The sequence below is a fragment of the Nematolebias whitei genome, chromosome 9, assembly GCF_014905685.2.
Source record: "Nematolebias whitei isolate Nwh7 chromosome 9, NemWhi1, whole genome shotgun sequence".
Taxonomy (NCBI): domain Eukaryota; kingdom Metazoa; phylum Chordata; class Actinopteri; order Cyprinodontiformes; family Rivulidae; genus Nematolebias; species Nematolebias whitei.
In genome coordinates, this window is record NC_056506.1 from 24192414 (window position 1) to 24209302 (window position 16889).

The window sequence follows — 16889 nt, forward strand, 5'->3', positions numbered from 1 at the left end:
AAAAAGAAACTATCCAGATGACCTGACTGAAAATTGTTGGATTGTATACCTGGATTATTGAGCATGCATCAAGATATACCTGGATTATGGAGCATGGATTTTGTTCATTCCCACTTTCATCCACTTGGTGGCGGTGGTGCACCTCTTACGTCTGCCCCTTTGAGCAGTGGCGAAGAAGAAGAAGCAAAAATCGAAGAAGAAGAAACAAAAAAAGAACAAGTCGAAGCAAAAACAGTGGACGAGTACAACTTATATTTGTTACATTTGAAAGTGTCTCCACTCCCAGGACAACAGTTTGCTTCATTAATCTTCGTGTGTTTCAACCATGGAGAAGACGTTCAGCCGGTGGAAGAAACAGTGTCTGAACAAGCTGGACCAGAGCAAGAAAGGCAGTGTGGATGAAGATGTTCAACCTCTTGTGTCTCTGCTCAGCAGCTGTGAGGAGTTCTTCACCACCAGCTCCTGCTCCGGAAGGATCATCCTCATCGACGGGGTCAGAGAGGCCTTTTCTGTTCTTATAACCCCTGAACTACATTACTGTTCATGAAGTCAAAATCAGCCACTCTTTTCTCTAAATTCTGCTTCCAGTAGTTTCTGAAGACTTGAACCCTTAAACAGGTGCATCTAAAATTAGAATATCATGGAAAAGTTCATTTTTGTCAGTCACTTCAGAAAGTGAAACTCGTATATTTTATCAATTCATTACACAGAGAGTGAAATATGTCATGCTTTTGTCATTTTGATAATTTTTGCTTACATATAATGAAAACCCAAAACTCAGTGTCTCAGAATATTAGAATATTGTGATAAAGTTCCATGTTTGAAACTCATGCACAGATGAATCCTGGACATGAGCTACAAATGTCTCATTCCTCAAGTCCAGCCACTCCTGAACCAGAGACAAAATAAGAAGTGTCTTACCTGCTGAGGAGACAAAGAACTGGACTGATGCTCAGTGGTCCAACATCCTGCTTTCAGATAAAAGTATGTTTTACATGTTGTTTAGAAATCAAGGTGCCAGAGTCTGAAGGAAGAGAGGAAAGGTCCAGAATCCACGTTGCTTGAAGTCCAGAGTGACGTTTCCACAGTCAGTGATGGTTTGGGTCCATGTCCTCTGCTGGTGTTGGTCCACTGGGTTTTCTGAAGTCCAGTCAACACAGCATCTACCAGGACATTTTAGAGACTTCCTGCTTCCTTCTGCTGAAGAGCTTTATGGAGATGCTGAGTTCATTTTCCATCAGGTCTCTGCACCTTCCCACACTGACAAAGGCAACAAAAGCTGGCTGTAATATTCAAAGTTTATGAGACACTGAGTTTTGGTTTTTCATTATTTCTAAGCCATAATCATCAACATTTTCTGAAATGTCTGACAGAAAAATGCACAATATGCAGTGTTTCCCCTATTATTATCAAAACTTAAGGATTTATGAACGCTGAAAAGAATTGTCAGTTTTTTTTTGTTTTTTTTTTTCCATTGCAGGAAAAGCATACATGTGTGAATAGAAACAAACAGAGTGGGAGTTGTCAGTAATCATTGACTGACCTCCCAGGAGCTCAGACATCAAGCAGTCAACACTATCCTGACTCTCTGTTTACACACTAACTATTACCTGCTTTATAAGAAACATGAAGAAACGAGTGGCTCCAGACTTTTGCACAGGAAGTTCTTTTCAGGATTCTTTTAACATGAGATGATCATCAACACAGCCCACGTAGTGTACTGTGTAACATACCAGTTCCTTCGCTCTGCAGGCTCCAGACAGCTGTGAAGTCCAAAAACAAAACTGCGTCTGGCTGTTCGTCTCTCACCACAAGTGCACCTTCGAAGATCTGGTGAGACAGAGTGGTTTTTAATTGTCGCTCACGTAAACCAGTTCGATGCGTGCAGGGCTGACTGCAAGTGTCATGACACGTTTGGATGTTTTCCAGATGTCTGGCCTGAGCAGGTCCAGCGGGGACGCGGTGTTGAAGTTTGAGCCCGCTGTGCTTCACGTTCAGTGCCGGAGGCTGGAAGACGCTCAGCTGCTGGTGAGAGGGACACGCAGAGTGTTGCAGGGTTGGTGTATGTGACCGAGTCAGTCATTCTATGTTTTTAAAAGCTTATTTAGTCGAGTTCAGTCTGACGCAGAACAAGCAACTTCATAATGAAGACATCTTGAATTATGTCTTTCGGCATCTTGTTTCAGGGACACTGAACCTGTGGCTGAATCAAATAATAAAGTCGCACAGCTTGACAAACTTTATCCATTTTTTACCAGTTAAATAATTCACAAAGAGCTTTTTTGGGGGGATCAACTAAAAGACGATGCATCATTCGTCAAACCTATTTTTATTTATTAAGAAAACGTCTGCAATTGAATTCTTTAAAGCTGCCTCCTACATGTTTTGTCCTGTAGTTTCTTGTTAACTCCGTTGGTAAATGGCACTCACCAAACATGCCAAAGGTTCTGCTGAAAGACCTCTGAGAGTCACCTTATTGGTACAAAATCATTTGTTTAACAACATTTATTCATCAAATACAACTTGATGCAACTGACGTCTTTGGCTTTTTTTTCTCAAAATGAGTAATAAAAACAGCTTATAGGTGCCATTTAGAGAAATATTGCTCTAAATCCCTGTAGATTACTGAAAAGTGTGGCTCAATGGAGGCAAAATTTCGTAGAATAAGATTTGGTCCAATAGTTTTTCCACTACTATTAATGACTATATTATAAAGTGGTTTATCAGAAGCACAAATCCAAGTGATATTAACCAGTGTGGCTGTAACATGTTTCTTCTGCAGCACTCGGTGGCCATCAACTCAGGCTTTAAGAACTCTGGACTCACTGTTGGCAAGACTGGAAAGATCATCTCGGTATGTTAAATCAATAGGAGGCAGGTTTTCTGCCATTGATTCACTAACAAGATTGAAATATCAAAATATGCTGCATTTCTTAGATCTAACTTATGTTATTATTGTGTAACGGCTTCTTTAATTTGGAATGTCTTTATTGTAATATTTTGTTTTGTAAAACTTTCGATTAGTTGTTCTTTAATGGTTTGCACTCCATCAGCGTCAAATGTCAATTTGTGTTTCATGTAAAAAAGATTAAGTTCAATTTGTAATGATTACACATCCAAAATATGTTGGTTTAAAGCAGGTCTTACAACATTATGGATTCAACCCAATATAAAGAGCGACACGTGACATCATTTATTATGTCAGTGTTGTTTTGTTTTTACTGAAACTAAAATGTAATTTCAGTATGAAAACCCAAGTTCTTGCAGGAAATAAGTTACAGCAGTCGAATTCTGTGTGTTGATTTCTGCTCAGCACACGTATGAGCACATTTCTAATAGCAACATGTCATTTTCAAATTGTTTTGCTTTCAAGATTAACGAACATTTACAACTCACATTTGTAATGTTTGCCAGCAAGTAATCTCTGAGAGCAGACTGTGTGAAGTTCAGAGAACTTGCAACCAAAAAAAACCGAGCATCATCTCAGACCCTGCAGGCCTCATTCAGCAGGTTTGATGAAAAGAAAAAAAGACTGTAATTTCTGGACTATTGAGCGCACCTGAATACGAGAGCTGTGCAGAAACAGCCATCCATCATCTTTTACCCGCTTCTTCCATTTTTGGGTCACAGGGTCACTGGTGTCCATGTCCAGCAGTCACTGTGTGAGGGGCGGGGGACACCCTGGACATGTCTCCAGTCCATCACAGGGACACATGGAGACAAACGAGACAACCATTCACTCTCACACCTAGAGACAATTTAGAGTTATCAATCAGTCTAACATGCATCTTTTGGTCTGTGGGAGGAAACCGGAGTACCCGGAGAAAACCCATGCAACACGGAGAGAACATGCAAACTCCACCCAGAAAGGCCCCCGGACCGGGATTTGAACCGGGGACCTGCTCACTAAGAAGCAGCATTTCTACCAGTTGCACCATCATGCTGCCCTGTGCAGAACCAAATGTCTGCAAACCTCAATGAACTAAAGCGACGTTATAAAAAGGAGCAGATCAGATTTTCTCCTTAATGGTGTGAGAAAGTGAAATGGTTGATCGCTTCAAGTTTTTGCTGCTGAAGGGAATATGTTGTTCATCCAGTGGTGTATGTTAAAACCCATCTATAAATACTTTTTACAACAATGTGCTCATGTGCAAAATATGTTCAGAGTCATGTAACGTCTCAGTTAAACACAACTTGATTATGTACTTCCTGTATTTATAATCATCCATGTTTCAGGTCGTCTTTGGACAAGACATTTTTAACTTAATGTGTTTAATTGTCAGTTCCTGTTAGATGTCCTGCGTTAAAGTCAGTATCAGTTTGACATCGTTTCTTATTCAGGAGACAACATCTCCGCTCTGTTTGGTTCCTCCAGGCTGTCCGGAGCACCCATGGTCTGGAGGTTCCTCTGAGCCACTATGGAAAGGTTCTCGTTGATCCCGACTACATCCACTTTTTGACACAAGTAGCCAATCAGAAGATGGATGAGAACCTCAGGAAAATACACAGGTCAGTCTGAGCTGAGCATCATTCAATACATAAAATGCTCTCACATCAGTTTAAGTCCAAACTGTGTCCTGTCCAGGTTCTATCAGAACCTCCAGTCAGCCTTGTCAGCGGCGAGACCTTCCCCCTCAGACTGGTCCAGCTCACAAGAAATACAAAAGCCCCAACACGTGAAGGACGGAGGAGGAAGAGGGGGAAAAGGAGGAGAGGAACAAAGCAGATGTGTATCAACGGAGGAAGAGGAGACGGCGTGAACGTGACGGTTACCATGGTGACAGTAACAGCAGTCCCCCCATCAACTTGTGACTCTGCACACATCGTGGACTTAAATTAGGAGTTAACAAAAAACTGAGCGCAGACTGTTCAGTTTCTCGGTGAAGAAGGAGAGACAGAGAAAATCTCCACGGCAACTAATTCCACTTTGCATTTTCAAGGACATTTTCCAAACTTGTCGTCGAGCTACCTGCTGAGCTGTCAGAGCTTTAAAAGGTGAACCTTTTATCTACGTAAATGTTGTTCTTGAATATCTTGTTATAAATAAAACTTTTATTGTTTTCATGTTTCTTTTTGTTTTTGTTAAAATCAGTGTTGACTTGTATATAAATGTATTTCTTCAGCTAGAAGATTTCCACTGATCCATTCTGTCTCAGTGCGGTGGAAAATATTTTATTTATATATTGTCATTAAGTAGGGTGGAACAGTGGCTCGACTGGTAGAGCTGTCACCTCCCAGTGAGAAGGTCGTGGAATCAAATCCCAGTCGGGGCCTTTCTGGGTGGAGTTTGCATGATCTCTCTGTGCATGCGTGGGTTTCCTCTGGGTACTCAAATATGCATGCTGTGGTTTTCTGGAAGTTTTTGTTAGGAGCAGCAAAAAGTTTTAGACTATAAATTAAAAATTAATATTAAATGCACGTTTTGAGGCACCATTAAAATTATACACTCAGTGCCTTTAGGTCCCTCACTAACGTAAAAAATGATTGGGAAAATATATATTTTTTAACATATATTATTTTTACTGCAAATCCTTTCAAGAGTTGCAGACCTTATAGACATGATATTTTTTTGGTATAAATTAAAATTATTGTGCTTGTGGTCTAAAGAGCCAACTATTTTTTTGAATGGGGAAAACCAAAATTTATGCAAATTTATCTAAAATAAAATGCAAAGTAAAAATGGTATGAGGTTGTTACAGCCGTCATTAGGTCAACAACTGATAATGTTAATTTTGATGCATTATTTTTGGAGCAGAGACCTTTTCCATAAAGTTACACTAAATACTTAAAAACAGTCTAACACAATAAACATGTAATAAACACATTTTTTTTCCCACCACATCTGATCATTTCAACAACTTCAAAACTATATGTATGAAGTTTCCATAATTTGTTAAAAATTATTCATGCATGTGGTAGACTGAGCAGTGGTCACCTTATAAGATGAAGAACCAGTTCTCCACTGAAACACAAGCACAGCTGTCTCTGGGGGGTAAGGGTGCTCATCACAACTAAAATATGTTTTCCCTTTAGTTTGAAAGTAGAAGCTTAGATTTATTGGGTATAAATTCAAAAAAGCATTACATAATGTCAGGGTTGCAATAAATAAAAAAAATAAAAAAAGATTATAACGGGCCCAACGGTGCAGTATGTGCGTTGTGCAGATCTCCTATTTGACACATGCTGCAACAAAGATGATCATGTAATTTCAAAAATAACAATAAAAGACTAATCCTGGACAAGTTTCGTGCGATTAGTGTTTAAACTGACTGTAATATTTAAAATCAAATATAGCAAATAAGCTGAATGTACCGGTTAGGTTCTCCAAGTTGCCTTACGGGTTAAGATTAAGGTTTATATTGATTGTATATATGCGCTTGGAATAAAAATTGTATGCAAAATGTGTGAATGTTTAGTTTATCTACAAAATCATTGCTTTTTGTACATTGCTTTTTGTGTATGCCTGTTTTTTTGTTTTTTTTTTTAACTGTTTTTCTTCTTCATGTTCTTTGTTCTGAGCCGGCGCTGAATGGTGCACAGGAGAGGTTTAAATAAGGCAGAGGTGGAGGGGGTGATTGCTGGAGAGACAGACTGAGGAGAGGATGAAGAATGGCAGGGGACACAGAGTCAAACACAAGGAGCAGGAGGGGAAATGCAAAGAGAACAAACAAAAACAGATGATGTCATGCTCAGGATGGGAGACTGCATTGGAGCGAAGATTCAACACAATCTGCTGGCTTCCTTAGATGGAGAACTTTTACTTTTTTAATGTGTGTGAGTGTTTCTGTTCAGTGCCCTGAGACGACTTTTATTGTGACTTGGTGCTTTATAAATAAACTGAATTGAATTGAATTGGACTTAAATGGTCAAAAATGGTTAGTGTGTGAGTGTGCTGCTTTCTGTGTTAGGACTGTTATGAGTGTAGTGAACCTGATCTGACCCCAAATCTTGATCAGATGAACAGAGACTGTTATTTCATTGATCTGCATCCAGAAATACAGTTTGAGCCATCTGGTGACTTTCTTTCTTGAATTAATCAAGCAGAAAAGACAATTCTCTATGATCATTACTATTTTACAAATGTTTGATAATCAAATTGTGTTAGCTCACTCAATGCTTACAGGTTGAAGAGAACTACTCATTTTTATTTTACATAAACAGTAAGTAATGATTTTTATTCCGCATTCAAAGAAGAAATCAGGTTAATATGCATTTCTTGATTTTTCTGTCTGCAATGTAAGTATGTTAAAGGTCGGTTCTCGGTCAACTAAAATGTTTACTGAGAAGAAATGTCATGTTTTAACTTTTTCAGAAGATAATAAGAGGGAGACTCCACGAAGTCTGGTTCTCTGCAATAATCTTTCTGTCTGTTGTTAAACAATCTCATTCTCTGACCTCGAATTTGATAACATCTTACATCACAAACCACACCTCTATTTCTGGTCCATCGACCAATCAAAAAGCTCTCAAATGACCCGGAAGTCGACCCATTTAAAATGTGGCAACTTCCCAGTTCAACAGAGGCTGAGACGCTGAGTTGCTGGAGTTGTGGAGTTGCTGGAGTTTGTTGGTTGCTGTGTTGCTGCACTCAGAAATGAGTTCAACTAGAGAGTGCACAGAGTGATGGAGTTAGAGTTCTTGGATGCAAACGCGTTCAGGATGATCCAGAGACGTTTTGGGATTATAACTTCTGTTTGAACAACCTCGTACGACTCTCGAAGGATTTCAGCTGCTCTCAAAGGAGACGCTGAAAGAGTCTGAAGGATTCTATACCGAGCTGATTTATCGTCAACCAGGTAACGATCTACTTCAACCAAGCATACCGTCGCAAGCTGAGATCTGATGGGAGCGTGCACGTTTCTGGTCAAACAGATTAATTCCCTCACAAATCTCTCTGTAAGATAAATCTCCATTTCCATCTTAAACTCTGCTTTCTCTTAAAGTCAGTACAGATATTTTAGAAATATCTGAAGCAAAATCCTCAATCACCGCCGTGTGATTGAAGTCTATTATTTGTGAAACTTGTCTGTTATTATTTTCATATTTTGCCAAATTAATGTAAATGTTTGATGTTAACTTTGATTCTGAAAATAAATGACCGCATTCATTTTGATGGGTCAAAGATAAATAACGTCTCTCGTTACATTTCTGTTGAAATTCAATGCACGACATTTACACAGTCAGAAAGATGAGGAACTCGTGAAAAGTATGAATATATATCCTATATGACATACTACATGAGCTGATAATCTCTTCAGAATCTTCTCTCTTCTGTAAGATGAGTTTGTGTTCAGCAGGCTGTAAGCAGCTCTTCAGAGGTTGTTCAGTGAATCAGAATGAATTCCACTAAGCAGCACATATGTGATGGCTTGCAGTCACAGGAGCAAAAGGACGGGGTTTCTTCTCACGGCGTCACAAGAAGAGGCTGACTTTATTCATGTCGAAAAGGCGTCTTCACTTCAGTGGGATTTGGTGTGGATGGAGGATCTGAATTATAAACTGATACATGGGTGAATTATAAGCAGTAGCTGACTCAACAGTACCAGGACTTTGAAGAACTGTGGGTTTTTTTTTCCCCCCAACACCTTTTTGATTTATTTCCAGCTGCTGACGGCCGACCATGCTGTACTTTCAGGTGGTGATTCTGGCAGCGATGTTCATGCTCGTTTACCACTGTGAGTTCACGGACACGTTCAGTCCAGCAGAGCAGGGCTTCATTTGCAATAGCCCAGCTTTGAGTAAACCTGACCCTGGACCTGAACAGGACAGCCGAGTGCAGCCTGTAATTCTGTACTGCGTGGTGAGCGGAATGCCTGTCGTACTCGTAAGTTAGCACAAGTGACTACTTACTACAGTACAATCCCACAGTACCAGTATCACCATGATACATTATTTTGTGCTATTCACTAAAATAATTTTAATACTAAAAGGATATAGTATAAAACTATAAATATAAACTGCCAGTGAAATGTCTTTGGGCATCTTGTAGTTTCATTATATTTATGTATGTTTATGTTTCTATATTATGTCTTTTTCATTGGTTACTGTCTCACATCAGCTGGACTTTTGGTTTTGGTTCTTTAAGACGTTTTTAGTTGTATTGTAATATAAAATGTTATGTTAATGTAATGCCTTATTCACAGTGAATGACATTGAATGGTCTTTGCAGGGTCTTGTTATGGTTTTAAGGCTCATATTAGGAACTCATTGGGAAAATTATGGAAAACATTTTTCACATATCCAACATTTTTCAGTCAGGCCATCTGGACAGTTTATTTTTTTGTGTTGTGCTGAAACATTTCGCCTTCAATCTGGAAGGCTTCATCAGACTTGGACTTTGTTGTTTTCAACCAGTTTGACACGACTGTCAACAAGGAAGAGGACCCGCAATGGAGGAGGGGGCGTACCAAAGAAACCATCTTAGCACCAACAAAACTGGTTTGTTCCACTATTGGAGTAAGCTGTTGGGGGAAGAATCAGTTTTGTTGTGTGTTTCCTTGACTGATGAAGCCTTCCGGATCGAAGGCAAAACATTTCAGCACCAAAAGAGAAACTGTCCAGATGAACTGACTGAAAAATGTTGGATTGTATACCTGGATTATTGAGCATGGACTTTGTTCTTTTTCACATAGTTTGTCATGATGCCACAACTAAGCCATACTCTACTCTTGTAGGTAGAGTGCATACCATAGTCTTAATCCAATATTAAAATATTTCCTCTCATTTTTAGATCTTTTAGAGATTATTCCTTTATATTACCCTATTTTATTAATGTAAATATTGATGTTTGGTGTCTACGTATTGATTAGCATGTTGCATAAAGTGAACAATGATATCTTTTTTTCTTCTGCCTCCTAAAGCATTCATAGGTTTCTTAGTGCAAATTTGCACTTGACTGTTTGGATATTTGTTTTCCTGGTGGGAAGATGTGGCCAACTCAGCTGGTTAAAATGGTTACATGCTGTCTGAGCCTAAGAGGCACTTTCACAGTTTTAAACACATCTAGAACAAAGAGTTGAACTCAGTTATATTTAGACTGAGAAGGTCTCTTTTTTTTCTTCTTTATTTGTGAAAGTAAAAATATGTTTTCCCAGCAGTCAGTGGAGTTTGAACAAGGCAATAGCAGTGAGACATTCTTGAACTTATAACTGTTTTACCATACGACAATGTGCTTTAGATGTGTAAACACTAAATTTGTAATGGCATATGCAAAATATGTAATTAAGCAACTAAAGTTGTTAATGGTAGTTTTATTCCAATAGTTCAATCTTCATGTTTCTATAGGTACAGGTGTTCTTTTATACTCATCTGTTGTCTTAATTAACATACCTTGAATGTCTTTTTATGTCTACAGATTTCAGGAGTGGAGGTGTTTATATTCCTCCTTCAGTCCCGCTCAAATAGCCTGTATGACTACGAGAAGATTGTTGTCATGTGGGACTGTTGCTATTTGAACCATATGGTGCGCAGGACGTCACGTTTCCTTGGTAATCAGTAAAAAAGTATTTCAGTAACATGATTTCTTACAGTAGGCATTCTGCATGATGATATTATCTTTAAAGCATCGGTTGCACCTTGTGAGCACACTGCTGGTCATTTTGTTTGGAGCTTCTGAGCATGCATGCTTTTTTTTAATAGTGGGACTGAACAGACTGAACTGGTTCAACTAACATTTTTTTGCTTCTAGTTCTTTGTTTGACACAGTCACTATTGGAAAATCAGCTACTTCCCCAATAACAAAAATTCTACAAATCATCTCCTTCTGACAAGTCAATCCTCAGTTAATCACACCTTTTCTCTTTCTCTGTTCTCAGTCAGTGAGGTTAATAAATTGTTAAAAGTTCTAGATTCTAAAAAATTTGCAGGACTAGATGAACTCCCACCTTATTTCTTAAGGCTTGCCGCTCATATCATCACAGTCCCTGTGACCCACATCTTCAATCTCTCCATAAGCCAAAACTCCATCCCAGACGCTTGGACAACAGCCTTTGTTCTTCCTTTGCTGAATGGAGGTGACCCCCCACACTGAACAACTATCGGCCAATCTCTAAACTCTTCATTTTAGCCAAGGTTCTAGAAAAACTGATTAACTCTCAAATCAAAAAGTATTTGGACTCATTTAACATCTTAGCTCTTCATCAGTCTGGTTTCAGGAAACAACACAGCTGCTTCACTGAAGGTTCTTAATGACATCATTGAAGCATTGCATGGCACTTTTATTAGACCTGGCCAAAGATTTTGACACTGTGGATATTGTATATTGTGTCATAAGCTCTCTGAAATTGGTTTCTCAGATCATAGCATTGGTTGGTTCTCTAACTATCTTTCAGATCGGAGGCCATGTGTTCAACATAATTGTATTTCCTCCAGTTATTTAACAGTTAACAATGGTGTACCATAAGGCTCAGTCTTAGGACCCACCCTCATTACAATCTACATAGGTAACATAGGTCAGAGCATCCCTGATGCATCCTTACACTTCTACGCTGATGACACAGTTGTTTACTGTCGAGCTAAAACAGTTGATAAGGCTTTCCACCTTTTGCAATACGCTTTCAACATCATCCAGTCAGATTTGTTCCATTTCAAACTTGTCCTAAATGCTGACAAAACCAAAGGGATGCTTATTTCAAACAGGAAGTCGGTCCCAGCAGTTCTTCCTCTGATTTTATCCTCAAATGGTGTCCCGATTGAGTTTGTTGATTCCTATAAATATTTGGGTATCTTGGTCAACTCGCATCTCTCTTTTAAGCTCCATGTGGAAAATTTGGTTAAGAAACTGAAAGTTAAACTGGGTTTCTTTTTCAGAAACAAATCCTGTCTAACTCTGAATGCTAGGAAACGCCTTGTATCTGTGACCTTCCTTCCCTCCATTGACTATGGTGACATTATTTCCATGAACAAGCACCCTACAGATGTTGGATGCTGTCTATCATGGTGCATTAAGATTCATAACTGGCTGTGATTATCGTACCCATCATTGCACCCTGTATTCACTGGTTAACTGGACATCATTAACTTCACGCAGACTCTCCCACTGGTACATTTTCATCTTTAAATCACTTCTTGTTCTGTTGCCTTCAAACATCTCCTCCTACATGTCACTGTGTGAGTGCAGCTACAGCGTGCGCTCTCAGGACATTATTACATGCAGTGTTCCCTCAGTGAGGACTGAACTAGGCAAAAAAGTCTTCTCCTACTCTGCTCCTGTTTCCTGGAATATCTTGCAAAAAGATTTAAAGCTCTCGACCTTGACCCCTCAAAGTGGCTTTAAACATCTATTGAGTTCCTGGGAAAAACCAATGCAGACATGTTCTTCTTTTTAGTTTTCTACACCGCCTTGTAATCTAGCTGGGGGGGTTTTCTCGCTACATTTCCTTTTAATTATCCATATAATTATCTTTCTTTTTCAATTGTTAAAAAAAACAACTTAAATTTGTATGCATCGTTTGTGAATGTCTATTGTTGTCATTGTTGTCCACTGTTGTCATCACTCTAATTCCAGTCTCTCATGTAAATGAGTCCTTGTGGCTCAATGGGACTAACCTGTTTAAATAAATGCTGAATGAACTTGGGGTCATATTCTAACAATTTTACGCTAATGTGTGTGATTTTTTAATGACTTTTTAAAATCCTTTTGTAGTTAGATAATCTAATCTGTGGATGGTTTCTTTTTTGCACAGGGGTCTATGCGTTTGGATTGTTCACAACTGATGTTTTTGTCAGTGTCAGTCAGCTGGTCACAGGAAGTCTGGCTCCTTATTTCCTGTCTGTATGTCAGCTCAATTACACTGCAGTCGACTGCCTGGACAAGATGCACTTTGTCTGGCAATCAGATGCCTGTACAGGTGACCCTGATGACATCACAAGAGCCCGAAAATCATTTCCTTCCAAAGAGGCCGCTCTCAGCTTGTATACAGCTGCCTATTTGGCAGTGAGTGAAATTGTTGCAGTCCTATTTAGTGTTTCCTGTCCTAAACAAATTTAATTCATACTTTTGATTTTTGAAACAGTTGTTAATATATTATTTCCTTTCAGATGTACATCATGTCCTTCACCAGCTCCTTTAGGAGCCATCTCCTGGGCCCCTTTGTCACTCTGGCATTGATCAGTCTGGCTGTGCTAACAGGCATCAACAGAGTGGCTGAAAATCGTAACCACTGGAGAGACGTTATCGCTGGACAAGCCATTGGGGCTGGTATCGCCATCTTTTTGGTCAGTTGAAGTTCATTTGATAAAAGAAATAACACGGTTCATTAATTCAGTTAACTACTAAACAGCTAGTGTAGCTACTTAGTTAACCAGGATGTGGAAAATAAATAAATAAAATAGCACAACGTCACTAAATGTCTTAATGTTGTTAAACTGAAAGACGCAAATCAAAGTTTATGCTCAATTATCCAAGTAAAAAAAAAAAATCCATCAAAGTTAAGTCAGGTCCTCTGGACGTTTTTTTTTTTTTATTTGTTTCATCTTTCATCCAAAATACCATCAGTCCAAGGAGCCACAACAAAGTTGGTCCCATACGTGGCTTACTCACATAGTGGGCCAACCAGTTTGCTGGTGATAAGATGGTTTCTGGAGCCCACCCTCTCCCCCGTTGATTCCTTTGAGGCAGCCATAGCCAAAGTGGTTCAAAACATCAAAGTCCATGCTAAGTAATCCATGTAGAAAATCCAGCAAAGTTATGTCAGGTCCTCTGGTTGTCACAAATGGCTGGTGCTGGTGAACCCAGTGGTGCAGGCAGGCAGGCAGGCAAGGACTCAGGATGAATATATAAAATAAATAATTTATTTATTAACACAACAAGAGAGCTGACAGGGTAGCAAAACAAACATAGAATGATCAGGAGGTACTCCCGAAAGAGACAGGTCATCAACAGTGGACAGAACACATGCCAGGACAAGGAACGAGACAAACACACAGGCTTAAATACAGCAAACACCAATTACACAAAGTGAAGACACCTGTGAGTAATCACAGATGCCAAAGACAGAGACTGAAAACGCAAGACATAAACATGACACAAGATGAAGCTAAATACTAAGGTAACACAAACCCTATGAAGATAGAAACATAGGATGGGAAGAAAGCAAGACATGAGCACAACCCCAGGGGGCTAGACACCAGGGGACAAAAACCACAACTCCTACATTGGACAGTTTTTTTGTTGTTGTTGTTGTTGTTTTTCTGTTGAAACTTTTCATCTAACATCTAAAAGACATATACTTTTACCCTGCCTGTACCTTGCAGATGTTGGATGCTGTCAGCCATGGTGTGATAAGAATTATAACTGGTTGTAAATACCATACCCATCACTACACCCTGTATTCACTGGTTAACTGGTCATCATTAACTTCATGCAGACTCTCACACTGGTACATTTTCATCTTTAAATCACTTCTTGGTCTGTTGCCTTCATACATCTCCTCCTACATGTCACATAGTCAGTGCAACTACAACATGCTCTCTCAAGCCATCATTACCTGCAGCTTCCCCTCAGTGTGAATTCAATACAAAACAAAAATCAATGCAGACATGTTCCTATTTTTAGTATTTTACCTGGTTTTATAAGGCACCTTGATTTGATTTTGTTTTATAACACAATTTTTTGTGCATTTTATTGTTTGTTGTGTGTACCGTATCTGTGGTTTGTCTAAAGCAGGTCTCTCTTGAAAATGAGTCCTTGTGACTCAGTGAGACTAACCTGCATTAAGAAAAAGGTTGAATGAATACTTGTTTAACCAAGATTATAGCGAAGGTATTCCTCCGTTTTACATTTTTCACCTTCAAAACTCACAATGTTCTCTGCATGGAAGTGTCAGTTTCATGTTTTTGTAGTTTTTCATAAACATCTACAGAGTTCAGTGTTACACAAGATTATAACAAAATAAACGGTGTTTGCAATTTGTATATGCTAATCTGGTTTATATTTGGAACAATGACATAACTGATGTACAAATGTAATGCTTTTAATGATCATAACTTGCGTTTTTTGCATTGATTTTAACTACTCTGTTAATCACCATTGCTTCTGCTGTTTATCTACTTGTGCATGTGCAGAAAAATTATTGACTGTCTGTATATGCATGCACAATTTTACACCAACGCTAAGCATTTCTAAAAACCTCTTTCTCTGAGACCTGGAATCAAAATGATTTTGTGTCAAAGAAAACAGTTGTTGTTGTTGTTGTGTACATGAATAACCGAAAAGTAACAGCAAAGAGAAAATGTTACGGTTTGAAAACAGTGCTGTGTACACAGGGTCAGAGTCACACCCTCGTTGGGAAGCAAAACATTTTTCATGACAAAATTTGAAGTTTTTGTCGTTCTGCTTTTTTTTGCTCATCATGTTCAGCAGTGGTTCTTAGTTTTGCATTACTGGTAATGTTTGTGTGTCGGTGGTACCAAGAGGAGTAGATCAATCCAGCCAAGGTTATAAAGAGACACACCAGTGGTAGCTGTTGCATTATGGTATAAAAAGCCATTGAACATGACCTGTGGTGGTGATTCAGATGACCCTTTCACATGTCTTATCCCTTCTGAGACAGCACCCTGTGGCAGTCTGTTTACAAGACAAAGCCACTCCACACACAATAAGTCTATGAAGTCATGTTGAGGTCCTCCTGTGGTCACTCAGGTCCCCCAATCTTTATCTAATCAAGCATATGGAAGAACAGCTCAGATCTTAACTCTGACTCAGTGCAGCTTTATCAGATCAGCTTTAACAGAGAACTCAAGGACTTTTTCAGAAGCAGTCTAGCATTTTTCAGCAGTATATAATTATTTAATATTTCCAAATATATATAAACTCTGGTCTAATGGACAAAACTGCCTCAGGTTACATGCACACATACAGTCCCACAAGTGCATCAGACATGTTACTGGTTGGATGAACTTGAATGCTTCTTTTGTAAAACAGGTCACATGACACACTCTTGACAGGGACTAAAATCTGGGACAGAATTAATCGCAACAAAAAAAGAATGTTTGTTTTCCTTGGAGTTACAGTAAAGTACCTCAGTCCAACATACTTGGTGGAAGGTCACCTATTCTTTGTGTGCTAACCCACTTTCCTTCTGAACTATGCAGTTCATAAAAATAAAAATAAAAACTCCAACAGTGTATGTGCAGGGCTTAATTTGAGCCAGATCCCTCTGGACCAGGATCTGGAAACTCTTATTTTGACAGCGAGCGTTCTGTAACTATTTGCTTGGATCCGGTCATCCTCAGCCTTACTAATTATAAAGTTATGAACAAATATGACTGCCTTGAAAAAATAAAACTTATATTGGTTATGTAAACTGAAAATAATTACATAAACACTCATTTTAAACACAACAGCCACTTACGAGCTTCTTAATATCACAAACGAGCCGCCTCTTCAAGTAAGCATTTCTGCTTCTACTCTTAAAAAAATCTCTGCCCCTTAAAGTCCAAAGGCATCAAATTATAATTAAATAGCACAACAAAACTGAAAATCAGTTCAACAGTTTAAGTGAGTCATTAATAAAATTTTGATTATTTATTTATTTATTTTTTTAATCTCTTTTACCTTCTTTTATTCTGTGTTTTTAATTTTCACTGATTTATTGTGTCCTCTTTTTATTTTGTTTTATCTTGATCACCTTGGTCAATGCAAGGCGTTGCTGGAAGGTGCTATAGAAATAAAGTTTATTATTAATATTAAAAATACAACAAGATAAATGTTTGATGTGTATTATTCACATTACATATCAAAAGAACGGTGCCACTTTGTCTAAATAACAATTAAAATGTCGAAAAGACAGTCCACTTTACTTTCATTAAAAAAAGCTTCTTGTTGTCCTTAATTGGACAACTTAACATGATGTTTGATAAGAATGACCCCAAATGGCAGACCAAAAACA

At 38.6% G+C, this 16889-nt stretch overlaps 2 protein-coding genes across 2 annotated transcripts; both read left to right on the plus strand.

Annotated features, from left to right (window-relative positions):
- Positions 1 to 172: 172 nt before the first annotated feature.
- On the plus strand, positions 173 to 4978 carry tyw3 (tRNA-yW synthesizing protein 3 homolog (S. cerevisiae)). The gene is given in 7 exon segments (XM_037681578.1): positions 173 to 493; positions 1753 to 1833; positions 1930 to 2028; positions 2783 to 2854; positions 4376 to 4509; positions 4586 to 4678; positions 4680 to 4978. Coding segments are annotated over 7 exon segments (780 nt in total). The 5' UTR covers positions 173 to 325; the 3' UTR covers positions 4813 to 4978.
- Positions 4979 to 7176: 2198 nt separating this feature from the next.
- Positions 7177 to 13224, plus strand: LOC119414487 (phospholipid phosphatase-related protein type 5-like). The gene is made up of 5 exons (XM_037681579.1): positions 7177 to 7192; positions 8616 to 8824; positions 10355 to 10487; positions 12684 to 12934; positions 13039 to 13224. Exons 2-5 carry the CDS (start codon positions 8621 to 8623, stop codon positions 13222 to 13224), a joined length of 774 nt encoding a protein of 257 aa, XP_037537507.1. The 5' UTR covers positions 7177 to 7192; positions 8616 to 8620.
- Positions 13225 to 16889: the final 3665 nt, after the last annotated feature.

Bases quoted from the DNA above. Each gene is read 5' to 3' on its own strand.
- LOC119414487 (XM_037681579.1), top strand. From the start codon at position 8,621: ATGCTGTACTTTCAGGTGGTGATTCTGGCAGCGATGTTCATGCTCGTT. The intron at 8,825-10,354 runs GTAAGTTAGCAC...TTATGTCTACAG, and splicing joins GCGGAATGCCTGTCGTACTC to ATTTCAGGAGTGGAGGTGTT. The intron at 12,935-13,038 runs GTGAGTGAAATT...ATTTCCTTTCAG, and splicing joins ATACAGCTGCCTATTTGGCA to ATGTACATCATGTCCTTCAC.